General features: G+C 42.1%; 1 protein-coding gene across 3 annotated transcripts in view; it reads left to right on the top strand.

Moving 5' to 3' along the window:
- Positions 1 to 12419, top strand: part of NEK10 (NIMA related kinase 10) — a 487142-nt gene that overhangs the window by 83607 nt on the left and 391116 nt on the right. For all 3 annotated transcript variants that reach the window (XM_030205786.1, XM_030205778.1, XM_030205768.1), the window contains exon 7: positions 714 to 755. In XM_030205786.1, the coding sequence (XP_030061646.1) occupies positions 714 to 755 (42 nt within the window). The remainder of the gene's footprint in view (positions 1 to 713; positions 756 to 12419) is intronic.

Genomic DNA, 12419 nt, shown 5'->3' with positions numbered 1-12419 from the left:
TATCGCCCTCTCAATTCCCCACTGTTATACTCCATTGTTCTATTCCCTATTGATGTTCTATTCCTAAATGATATCCTGACTTTACTCTGTCTTCCCATAACTCTTCACAATGTAACCCATAATTGTACTGCAATAAATTGTAATTCCATCATTCACAATGTATTGTAAGCCACACTGAGCCCGCAAATAGGTGGGAAAATGTGGGATACAAATGCAAATAAATAAATAACTAACTGATAAATAGAGTAACTGCCAATATAAGTTTTAGACAAAAGCAGGAAAACAGTATAAAACATCCTAGAAGTCAGTTTGCTGAGTCATTTTTCAAATAGTGCTTCCTTTTGCCCTAGGATTGACTTTCCCAGAATGCTAAAAAGGTAAAAATTGATCATAACAGAAAGTAAAAGCACTCACAAGGTGGGGCTATAATCCTGCTTCTGGGTTTTGCTGGTATAAGAAAATCCTCAAGCATTACAGTTGCTGCTTTTAGGGGTACTCGAATCTAGGGATGCATTTACAGAATTAATCTTAGTGACTCACCATTTATTGTTCTGATTTGGTACCCTAAATCTTTCATAATGTTTTCAACTGCATATTCTTTCTAAAACATTTTCAACATATATTTAATTGTAATGAACAAATATTGTAGTTGCATGAATTTCTAATTTATTTCAGTTCTAAATACTAATTAAATGTGGTTTTTTTCTGCATAGGAAGTGCTCCATCAACTTAGGGGGATTGAAAGTCTTGCACAGGTAAAAAAAAAAAAACTCTCAAAAATCAATTCGCCTTTCTGTGTAATAAGTAAAGAATTAAACATCTTGCAAATGTAGCTTGTCTGGCAAAATAGAGACTGAAGTACTCCAGCTGTGAAAAACTCATGGTTTAAAGGTTGTTGAGCATGAAAGTTAGCTAGGGATATAGATGGACTCCTGGCTCATCTCCAAACATGGCTAACATTTGTAAGAAATGTTTTTTGCCCTGTCATGGTCAGCAGCTTCATGTGTTCCTGGCTGTGAGGGTGCACAAAATATTTCAAAATAAGACCCTTTTTGTATAGCGATGGGGAAGATTTAAAAGGATCATATGGACTGTCTTAGACAACTCTCCCTCCCCCTAGGGCAACACTTCCCTGGTGGACCAGTGGGCCTCTTCATGTCCCCAGCCCTGTGGCATTCAAAAGATAAAGTTAAACCTTATTCTTTCAGAAGCTCTCTCTACCTAAAAGACAAGCAGTGAAAGCCCCATTTTTTGTGGCCTTTTAGCCCTTGAGAGCCTAACTCCTTCATGGAGAGGCCCCTGTAAGGGGGGGGGGGCAGGAGTCAGTGGTGTACCAAGGGGGGGCGGTGGGGGTGGTCCGCCACGGTTGCACTCCGCTGGGGGGTGCCACGGCGTGCGCCTGCTCTGAGTTCGCTGACTTCGCGCGTTCGCTGCAGCTCCCTCTGCCCTGGAACAGGTTACTTCCTGTTCCGGGTCAGAGGGAACTGCAGCGAATGCGTGAAGTCAGGGAACTTTGAGCAGGCGCACGCTGCGGCACCCCCCCCCAGTGGTGTGCACCCGGGGGGGGGGGTCCGCGCTGCATCGGGGGGGGGGGGGGTGCTGCAGCCGGGGGGGGGGGGGGGCGGGGTGCCGCCCTGGGTGTCCGCCCCCCTAGGAACGCCACTGGCAGGAGTGATCCCCATTTGCTCTTGTCCTGGTGGTGTCAGCTTAGAAAATAGCTCAAAACTAGTAGTATGTCATCCCGGGGTCAGAGGGTCCAAATAACCCCTTTACATCTTTGGCTGGTAGGCATGAAACCTGTTTCAGGGGGCACGCAAAAATGATAATTATATTTCTGTATTTCCTGCTTTGTAACAGTTCATTAACAGGTAGCTTAAACTTTTGTGTGTAGCAGACTATACATAAAAGATTACTACTGCGAATGGCGCTTCACAAAATAGACTTTGGGGCTCATTTTCAAAAGAGAAAAACTTCTAACAAGTGGCATAAAGCATCATTTGGACATTTGTCTCACCCAAATGTCCAAATTGGTATTTTTGATACCCATTTTCCAGATGTTTTTCTATACAGTGCAAACCTGCAGTGCATCCAAATCTCAAAGGGGCATGTTAAGGGTGGGATTTGGGCATTCCGTCCAGGACAAAAACCAAGACGTTTTGAGCTAGACCTGTTTTAATAATGACTAAGCCACAAAAAAGTGCTCTAAATGACCAGATGACCACTGGAGGAATAAAGAAATAACCCTCCTTACTCCCTCATTGGTCATTGATCCCCTTCCACTCCCCAAAGATATAAAAGAAACAGTACATACCAGCCTCTATGACAGCCTCAAATTGTATAGCCAGTCCTATTAGAATAGCAAGCAGGTCCCTGGAGTAGCCTAGTGGTCGGTACAGTGCACTGTGGATAAGGGAACCCAGGACCATAATGCACTCTGTTACCCTTGTGGTGGAAAGTGTGAGACCTATTATACCCAGAAATGGATGACACCTGCAGCCATAAGGGCTATTGTAGTGGTGTGCAGTTGAGTATAATAGGTTTTTGGTGGGTTTTAGAGGGCTCACTATACAATATAAAAGGAGCAACATTGAGATATGTACCTGGGAGCTTTTAGGCGAAGTTCACTTCAGTGCCTCCTAGGGTGCCCCACTGCTCTCCCCGGATGTCTGTGTTGCCAGTCTACTAACACACAGTAACACAGTAGATGACGGCAGAAAAAAGACCTGCACGGTCCATCCAGTCTGCCCAACAAGACAACTCATGTGTGCTACTTTTTGTGTATACCCTACTTTGATTTGTACCTGTGCTCTTCAGGGCACAGACCGTATAAGTCTGCCCAACACTATCCCCGCCTCCCAACCACCCTCCCAACCACCGGCTCTGGCACAGACCGTATAAGTCTGCCCAGCACTATCCCTGCCTCCCAACCTCCAGTCCCGCCTCCCAACTCCGGCTCTGGCACAGACCGTATAAGTCTGCCCAGCACTATCCCTGCCTCCCACCACCGGCTCTGGCACAGACCGTATAAGTCTGCCCAGCACTATCCCCGCCTCCCAACCTCCAGCCCCGCCTCCCACTACCGGCACTGCTATCCAATCTCGGTTAAGTTCCTTCTGAACAGGATTCCTTTATGTTTATTCCACTAAGAATGCTGGCTTCTCCTACATCCCAATGGCTTGATTTTGTGCATTTTTCACTTGGACATTTTTTTTTTTCGAAAATGTACCAAAAAGGTAAATGCACAGAACACAAAAACATCTTGCATGTGGTCAGTTTTGGGGAAAAAAATAGTCATTTTGCTGTTTTGAAAATGCTTATATTTGCTATCTGAATTCTGGACGTTTTGAGCAAAACATCCAAAGTTGAACTAAGACGTCACATTGAAAATGCCCCTCCACATGTGGAATATTGTGTGAAAACTGCTGATATTTTGGTGTTTTTTTGTGTATTTGTGGATGTTTTGTGCTAGAAGCCCACTTTTGTGAAATAACTTTGTAGCTTAGCTCTTTATAACAATGAAGCAAGCCTATTATTTTGTCAGCATGTGAACTAATGGAGGTGGGTTTCATAATACAGGCAGTCACTGAAATTCACAAAATAAAATATGCTAACATGGGCCACTAGCATGCATTAATTAGCTCCTGTTACTGACATATAAATTAGGTTTTCTTTAAATACCTAGAATTAAAGCTACTGAGTTAACAGGGATGTTATCACACAACCTTTTCATCTCCCTCAATTATAATTAAAATATTTGCATTAATGAATTTGTGTGCACTCTTGCATATTTTAATGGATATGATTTTTTCTGTGTTCTAATAAGAGCTATTTTTTAAAAATAGTTTTAGATTTCACTGACTCATTAGCTTGCAGTACCATTTTAGAAAAGTTGTGGATGTTGGCATATAGATTTTTCAGACAAAAAGTATATAGTTTGTGAAATGTTTTACAAATGCAGACTAAATGTAGAAAGCTAAAGTAAAATTAACATATGCCTGCCCCTTGACCAAGGCATCCTAAAAGGCATTCAAAAACGTATAGGACACTAATGGCAAAGTCTCAAAATGTGGCAATGTAAAACATCTGAAAAAAAAATTGAACCCAAGGGAGCCCATGAAGCTGAAAAAGGCTCATATGAGCTCACACCATTATGCCCTGCCCCCATAGGACAACTACATAGCATCCGTGAGGTCCCTGCTGCATCCCTGGTGTCCATTCAGTGCCTGGAGAGGAAAACATCTAGTGCCACCTGTAGTGGCAGTACAAAATGTATGGTGAATGGAAAAGATTTTGCACTACCCTGGGGTGCAAAATGTTTGTTTATTTATTTATGTTGATTTTTGCTTTCACTTTTTTCAGTAGTAGCGCAACCCATGTCAGGTTCATAACCTAATTTTGTATTTGTGACAACGGAGTGTTAGGTGATGCGCACAACATCACATGGAGCAGTTGTGGGATTTGAACCAGGAATCCCTGGATGTCAAGTCTGGTGCTCCAACCACTAAGCTACTTCTCCATTCCATACTGCATTGTAAAGTATTTAGGCCCGCTCTGGGCCATTCTATTTAAGTTGGAGACGGAGGAGGAGCCTAGGGCAGAAATGTTGTCCTGGGCTATAAGTCTCCTCCTAAGGAAGGGGTAACCATCCTGCTCATTTTCGAAAGAGAAGGGCGGCCATCTTCCGACAGAATTTGGGAGATAGCCGGCCTTCTCCTAAGCCCGGCCAAATCGGTATAATCGAAAGCCGATTTTGGTCGGCTTTCCGTCGCAGGGTCAGCCAAAGTTCAAGGGGGCGTGTTGGCAGTATACTGAAGGTGGGATGGAGGCGTGGTTAAGAGATGGCCGGCCTCAGCTGATAATGGAAAAAAGAAGGCCGGCTCTGACGAGCATTTATTTATTTATTACATTTGTACCCCGCGCTTTCCCACACGGAAAAGGGCTTGGGCTTTTGACTGGCTCTAGCAGAGCATAGTCGCTCAACGAGTATCTGTCCTGGATGTCTTATTGGTCAGAGGAAAGCTCACTTTTGGCTCTTTGTATTCTCTGACTAGTGGGTTGTTCAAATATTCTGTCTTGAGTACGCACTGAATTGGCATCAGAGATTACCAAGTTGCCCACCGAGACCATCTTTCATTAGCTCCTAGCTCAAGCAGGTACCTGTAGAGGAAGTCTCTGCCCTTGTACAGGCCCAAGTGGTCGAACCCATGCCACCAGAGGAAGAAGGAAAGAGATTCTATTCCAGGTAATTCCTTGTGCTCAAAAAAACAGGGGGATTCTGGCCCATCCTAGACCTAAGGGCCCTGTACAAATTTCTGGTCAAGGAAAAGTTCAGGATGATTTTCCTGGGTACCCTTCTTTCTCTAATTCAGAAAAATGATTGTCTATGCTCTGTGGACTTAAATGATGCCTACACCCACATTTTGATACTTCCATGTCAAAGGAAGATTTCATGTGGGGAAACACCACTTCCAGTATCGTGTTCTGCCATTTGGCCTGGTGTCTGCCCCCAAAGTTCTTACCAAGTGTCTGGTGGTAGTTGCAATGTATGTACACAGAATGGGGGTGTATGTGTTTCCCTACCTAGATGATTGGCTGGTCAAGAGCAGATCTCAGGAAAGGACCATGGAGTCCTTGCACCTAACTATTCATGTGCTGGTCCTACTGGGGTTTGTCATCAACTACCCCAAGTCTTACCTACATACATCCAGTCTGTTGATTGGAATACATAGAAGCCCTGCTCGATACAGTGCAGGCTTGGGCCTTCCTTCCTCAGGCAAGGGTGGATACCTTAGTAAAACTTGCCTCGCAGGTCTGCAGCAGCCAGCAGGATTCAGCTCAGCAAATGTTGAGATTGATGGGACACATGGCTTCAACAGTGCGTCAGTCCCTCTTGAGAGTGGCCCAGTGGAGAACCTATCTTGCCGCCATATATTAAAGATTAGCCTAAGGGAGTTCTGAGCTATCTGTGGTATGACATCCAAGATTATCAAGTAATAATAATAAAAAAAATCTGTGTGCAATAGAATCCTATCACATAAATAAGTCAAGTTCCTTGTCAGAAACTATATTTATTGCTCTGGTTCTCCCCTGATGAAGCTTTGGTAAAATGGGGGCCCTTGTTGAATTTACTAAAGTTTGGACAATCTTTTTGGATAACTTAAATGTTGTTTGCTTCCTTGGTGAATCCACTTTTGAACAGTGCCTTTTACTTGGAAATCTAAGTTAATTTTTTCATATTTGCTTGAATTTTGAAGTATATGTATAAATAATAATTTAGGACTATTAGAAGAGTGGGAGTTTTTCTGAACAATGATGGTGATTCTTTACCAAAGATTTTAACTACATTGGGTAATTTGTATAATTTCAATGAGGTCTTTTCCCCACTTAATTGAAAGATTGAAAGATTATTTAGTTATGTGATAGGATTCTACTACACACAGATTAGTTTTTTAAATTACTTTGTTTCCCTTCTGTTCCTTTTTTTATAATATCCAAGATTATCATCCATACAGAAGAGTGGTTAGTAGTACTGTCTGGTACTTTTTGATGTTAGTTGGAAGTGTCCCCCATGTTGATGCAGTCTGCCAAGGGAAGAACTTGCCTTAGCAATATGTTGTATAATTTTGTAGTTAATGTTGATGAATTAGAAAGAATGATTTTGAGATAGGATATGTCATTTGTATCCAGTTGAGTGCCCTCAGTGAAAGAAGAAGTATGGCTGGTGATGAGCCTGAGGTTGCCTGAGAAAACTGGTCAATGAAAACCTGGATACAATTCAATGAGTAGACTACTAGTACATAGTCACTTATATGAGTAGCATACTGATTGGAAGATATCTAAGTTATTTCATCTGCATTCCACAGAATTCACCATCTTAGAGTGAGCTTGTAGAGGATTCCAGTTTAACAACTGTCCTCTCAATCATGACTAATTATAAACTCCCCAGTGCATGGGAAGCTTCCAGGAATCTAAAAGAATAGAGAAGAATGTTGGTGGTAACCTGTAGCCTTGTTTTGTTCCACTTGATACTAAGAAGGGCTAAGAGAATCCATCATAATATCCCTTCATAGAAATATCTGATAATGAAAACACACATATTTGGGCAGCCAAGTTTCTGGAGTATTTCTATAGGCCATTCCAGATAACTGTACCAAAAGCCTTTTTAGGTCATTAAAGATCATATTCAGATCTTGATTTTGCTCAAGACACATTTCCTAAATGGCCTGGCCAAGTTTACCTTGTCTATTGTCTCAGGAGATGATAGACAAGTTCAAATCCACACTGAGAATCTCAGAAGATGCTGTCCACAAATATGTTTGCTAGCAGTTTCTCACTAATAGTCAGCAGAGAAATTTGACAATGGTTATTGCAGAAGGTTCTGTTCCTCTTTATCTTATACAGATGGAAAATTAAGGGGCAATTCTGTAAGTGGGCAGCAAAGTTATGTAACTAGAAGCAGTGCGCTGATCTGAGACCAAGATTCTTTTATAGAATATTAGTGTAAATCAGCCTTTATGTGCCTATAATTAGTTGCACCCGCTTATGCCATGCCAATAGCAGGCGTAAATGTATGCAACTGAATGCAGGGCTTTAATTCGTTAACTTACAGTAGATTGTAAGTTACCTGTATAAGTGCAATCCTCATATCTCACCCATGCTGTGCCTTGTGTATGCCCCCTTGTATTTACCTGCTAAGCGAATTGTGCACTTAAATTATAGAATAGCACTGCAAACTCAGCTAACACTTGCACGTACAAATACACATTTACCAGTGCAAGTGTTAGTCCTATATAATAAAACGCACCTCCAACATTCTGAAGCCGAGAAAGTGAAGCCTTCAAGTCTTGAAGCATTCCTGCAACGTTCTGGAACTACGTGTCGTCAATTGAGGAGATGGAGCCTTACAGAGCACACGAATGCTTCAAGGCTTGAAGGCTTCACTTTCTCTCACACACATACACTCACTCTCTGTCTCTCACATACACTCTCTCTCACCCACACACTCTCTCTCAAACATACACACTCCGAGGAGAGGAGGGCATGGAACACGCTGGGGAGAAGAGGGAGGGGGGCATGGAACTCGGAGGGGAGGAGAGGGAGGGAAGGAGGGGGGGTCATAGAACTCGGAGCCCCACACACACACACTCACTCTGTCTCTCACATATACTCTCTCTCTCACACACACTCTCTCTCTCTGAGACAAACACACCCACACTCTGTCTCTCACTCATTCACTCTCTCACTCACACACACACACTCTCTCTCTCTCTCTCAAACATACACACTCTGAGGAAAACCTTGCTAGCACCCGTTTCATTTGTGTCAGAAACGGGCCTGTTTTACTAGTATTCTATAATTTTAGCACACAAATGGCACTTCCATTGATGGACTGAGGGGACATGTGAATTTTTGAAATCAGGGGGTATAGAACAAAATAGAGTGGAAACGTTTTGCAGGATTTACAGCTCCCCCAAAGGAGGTTCTCTGAGCATTGCTTTTACACCTTTGCTGCAAGTGCTCCAGCTGACTCCCTCATAGACAGTGGTGTGCTGGAGCAGGCTCTCACAGGCTCGCAAGAGCCGGTTGTTAAGTTTTTAAGAATTTTGGGAGCCGGTTGTTAAAGTAGGGCCCTCCATGGCTACTTTAACAACTTTTGAGCCAGTTGTTGGGCCCCCTGCTGAATTATCTTTTATTTTGCTGGTGGGGATGCTGAGCCCCGTCAGCCAAGTAAATAGACTACTGCTGCTCCCCGCTCCTTGTTTCCAGCTCTGGGCAACAGGCTGGGACTTCTTGAGCATGTGAGAGAAGTTCCAGCATGCTGCTCAGAGCAAGACGTTGGGAGTGGTGGCAGTCCATTTATTGGCTGCCAGCAAAGGTATGCCTAGCGTGCTCGAATGAAGGGAGGGAGGAGAGAGAGGCACATGTTGCTACCCCACCCCACCCCACCCCCCCCGGCCACCCCTGGCCCTTCCAACTGCAGATCTGGCTACGTCCGGAGAAAGAGCCTGTTGTTAAAATTTTACCAGCACACCCCTGCTCATAGGCCTTTTGTTTCAAACATAAACGAAAAAGATTTTAGTAATAATTTAAAGTAATAATTTTTGCCTCAATAATAAGTTCTGTTCCAGGTACCTCATGGCCTGCCTTGTTACTGTTTTCCATACAACATGCCAGTGCTTATGCTGATTCCCATTTTCTTTCCTTGGTTCTGCCTTCTATTTTATGAATAATACCCTTTTGACTTTCATTGCCATTTTTTAATCTTACTATTAAGCCACTCTGGCAATCATCTGGTCATCTTTCAACTTTTTATAATGCATAGAATATATTTTATTTGGCCTTCCAAAATGATATTTTTAAATAATGTCTGTGCTTTATAGAAACTTTTTCCTCTGGAAACTGTTCCTTTCAGGCTTTTTTCTAATGACTTCATTTTATTATTGACTACCATTTTAAAATTTGATGCCACAGCATTACTTTCCTTGTCCTTCCAGTGATTATGACAAATATGATCATATTTGTCACTGTGGCTAAGTGGTCCCACCATCATTACCCCTTAAATCATGTGCTGTATTCAAGTAAGAACTAGATATAAAGTATTTTCTTTTTTTTCAGTTTCTCATTGTTACCTGCAAGACTTTTATCTTGTTTGACTTTATGCCATATTCATCTTTACCAATTTGATCTGTCTAATTATTTTCTTATAATTTGTACCTTAGTATCACACAGACCATTAATTGCCCTCCTTCCACTATGTCTCTGAAATACCTATTATGTGTTGATCTTCTTTTAGCACTGTGCTTTCTAACACTGCACTCATGTTTTTTTTAGACATCTGGCATTCACATACACACAATTTAAAGCTTGTTTTTATTTGTATTTATATCTGGAATCATTTATCTCTGTGTGTTTAAATATAGCTAGGCTACTTCAGTCTTTATCATAAACTGTAATTTGGGTAGAATAGAGATGAAGTTGGGATGCACATGTGTACACAAGTGGTGTACATCCACACATTTTTCCCTTTGCAGTGGAGGCAGGGGAAGACTGATAGTGGTCAGGGCCCCCAGGCAGTAAAGGTCATTGGGACCCTTCAGCCACTGCCCCACACTGCACCACCGTCCCCCTCCCGCACTGCCACCACCCTCCCTGATTCAACTTTGAAGGGCCTGGTGGTCTAATGGCTTCTTTGGGGGCAGGAAAGAATCCCACTCTTTTCTGCCTGCTATCACTACTGTACCTGGCCAGTGGTGGTTTTTCAAAATGGCTGCCAAGACTTACCACAGTAGTCTCGTGGGTCTCCGCAGTTATTTGTAAAATCCTGTGCTACTGGTACCACCATGCAGAGTAGTGGCAGCGGGCAAGAAAGAGTGGGGTTCTTTACTGCCCCCACAAAGACCACTATACCACCAGACCCTTCAAGGTAGGACTGGAGAGGGCTACACTGTGCTGTTGTAGAGACTCTGGGCCCTTGGACACTGCCCAGTTGCCTGAATGGTCAGTCCGCCCCTGAGTGGAGGTATAAATTTATGCTAGTGAAGCAAGATTCTGTGAGCCTATTTTATACCACTTTATAAAGACACATTGGTACTATAGTTCATTTATAAGGCACCTTTTCAGACATCTAACATAGCAATGATCAATCAAGACATCAATACGTTCTTGATAAAGAAATTTACCAAAAAGATAAAAACATATCACAAAATAGAAAAAAAATCCTACCTAGGAAAAAGAAATCTTAGACCACTATTGCAGGCACCCTGAATCCATAATTCTCAGAGAATACAAAACGTAATAAATATATCATGCGCTCCTGATATTGATGCATCATTGGCATAAAGTACAGCTCCTGAGCCTTTTGATATTGATCTCTTCAATACTGATGTCAGGGAGTAAAAATCCTAGGGAACCGTATGTGCTAAAAGGTGAGAGGCTAATATGCACAGACAGGGAAAGGGACCTTGGAGTGACAGTATCTGAGGATCTGAAGGCATTGAAACAGTGTGACAAGGCAATGGCTGTAACCAGAAGGATGCTAGGTTATATAGAGAGAGACGTAACCAGTAGAAGAAAGGAAATGTTGATGCCCCTTACAAGTCATTGGTGAGGCCACACATAGAGTATTGTGTTCAGTATTGGAGACCTTGCTAAGGATGTAAAAAAAACTTGAAGCGGTCCAGAGGAAGGCAACAAAAATGGTATTAGGCTTGTGCCAAGTTGGAAGATCTGAATATGTATACCCTAGAGAAGAGGAGAGACAGGGGAGATATGATACAGATATTTAAGTACTTGAAAGGTATTAATATAGATACAAATATTTTCCAGAGAAGGGAAAATGGTAAAACTAGAGGTTATGAATTGAGGTTGCGGTGGTAGACTTAGGAATAATGTCAGGAAATTCTTTTCACAGAGAAGGTTGTTGATGCCTGAATGCCCTCCCAGAGGAGGTGGTGGAGAAAAAATGGTGACGGAATTCAAAAAGCCATGGGATGAACACAGAGAACATAAGAAAATAAGAGCGTAAGAATAGCATATTGGGTTAGATCAGTGGTCCATCTGGCCCAGTATCCTGCTTCCAACAGTGACCAATCCAGGTTACAAGTACCTGCAGAAACCCAATTAGTCGCAACTTTCTATGCTACCAATCCCAGGGCAAGCAGTGGCTTCCCCCATGTCCATCTCAATAACAGACTATAGAATTTCTCTACAGGAACTTCTCCAAACATTTCTAACCCAGATACGCTAACCACTGATACCACATCTTCTGGCAGTGAGTTCCGGAGCTTAACTATTCTTTAAGTGAAAAATTATTTCTTCTTATTTGTTTTAAAAGAATTTCAATGTAATTTCATTGTACTTTTTGCAAGAGTGAAAAATTGATTCACTTCTACCCATTTTACACCACTCAGGATTTTATAGTCAATACCAACTGAAAGCCATGTCTTTTTCACAAACACAGATACACCCTAATCTACTATAGAATAAGTAATCATAAACTTTCTAGTTAGACAAAAATTAAACTGAACCCCCAATATGCCAGACTCTGCATACAATGCAACACAACAGAAACAGAAAATATCCCCTAGTACTGTGCAAAATATAAAGACAGCAGTTGTAAATTTGAAAAAAAAACTAACAAATACCAACCACCACTTTACAAACATCTGGAAAATGGTTTAAAAAATACCGATTTGGATGTATTGGTGAAAAAAACATCCAAATGCTGCTTTGTGCCACTTTTTTCTCTCTCAAAAATGAGCTTTATGAAATAGGCTATACTGTAAATAGGTGATTTCTTGGCTTCTCAGTCTGGGTGTCCTGTTATGAAATTATCCTCTGTTTCCATATAGCTAAGCAGTTTAAGTCAGGGCTGCTTTTTCACAAGCCTAACTTAGCTCCATAGGGAGCAGTTGAATACC

Source organism: Microcaecilia unicolor, chromosome 1 (assembly GCF_901765095.1).
Source record: "Microcaecilia unicolor chromosome 1, aMicUni1.1, whole genome shotgun sequence".
Classification (NCBI taxonomy): Eukaryota; Metazoa; Chordata; class Amphibia; order Gymnophiona; family Siphonopidae; genus Microcaecilia; species Microcaecilia unicolor.
The sequence above is the reverse complement of the archived record's forward strand: the minus strand, read 5'-3'. Positions and strand labels throughout refer to the sequence as shown.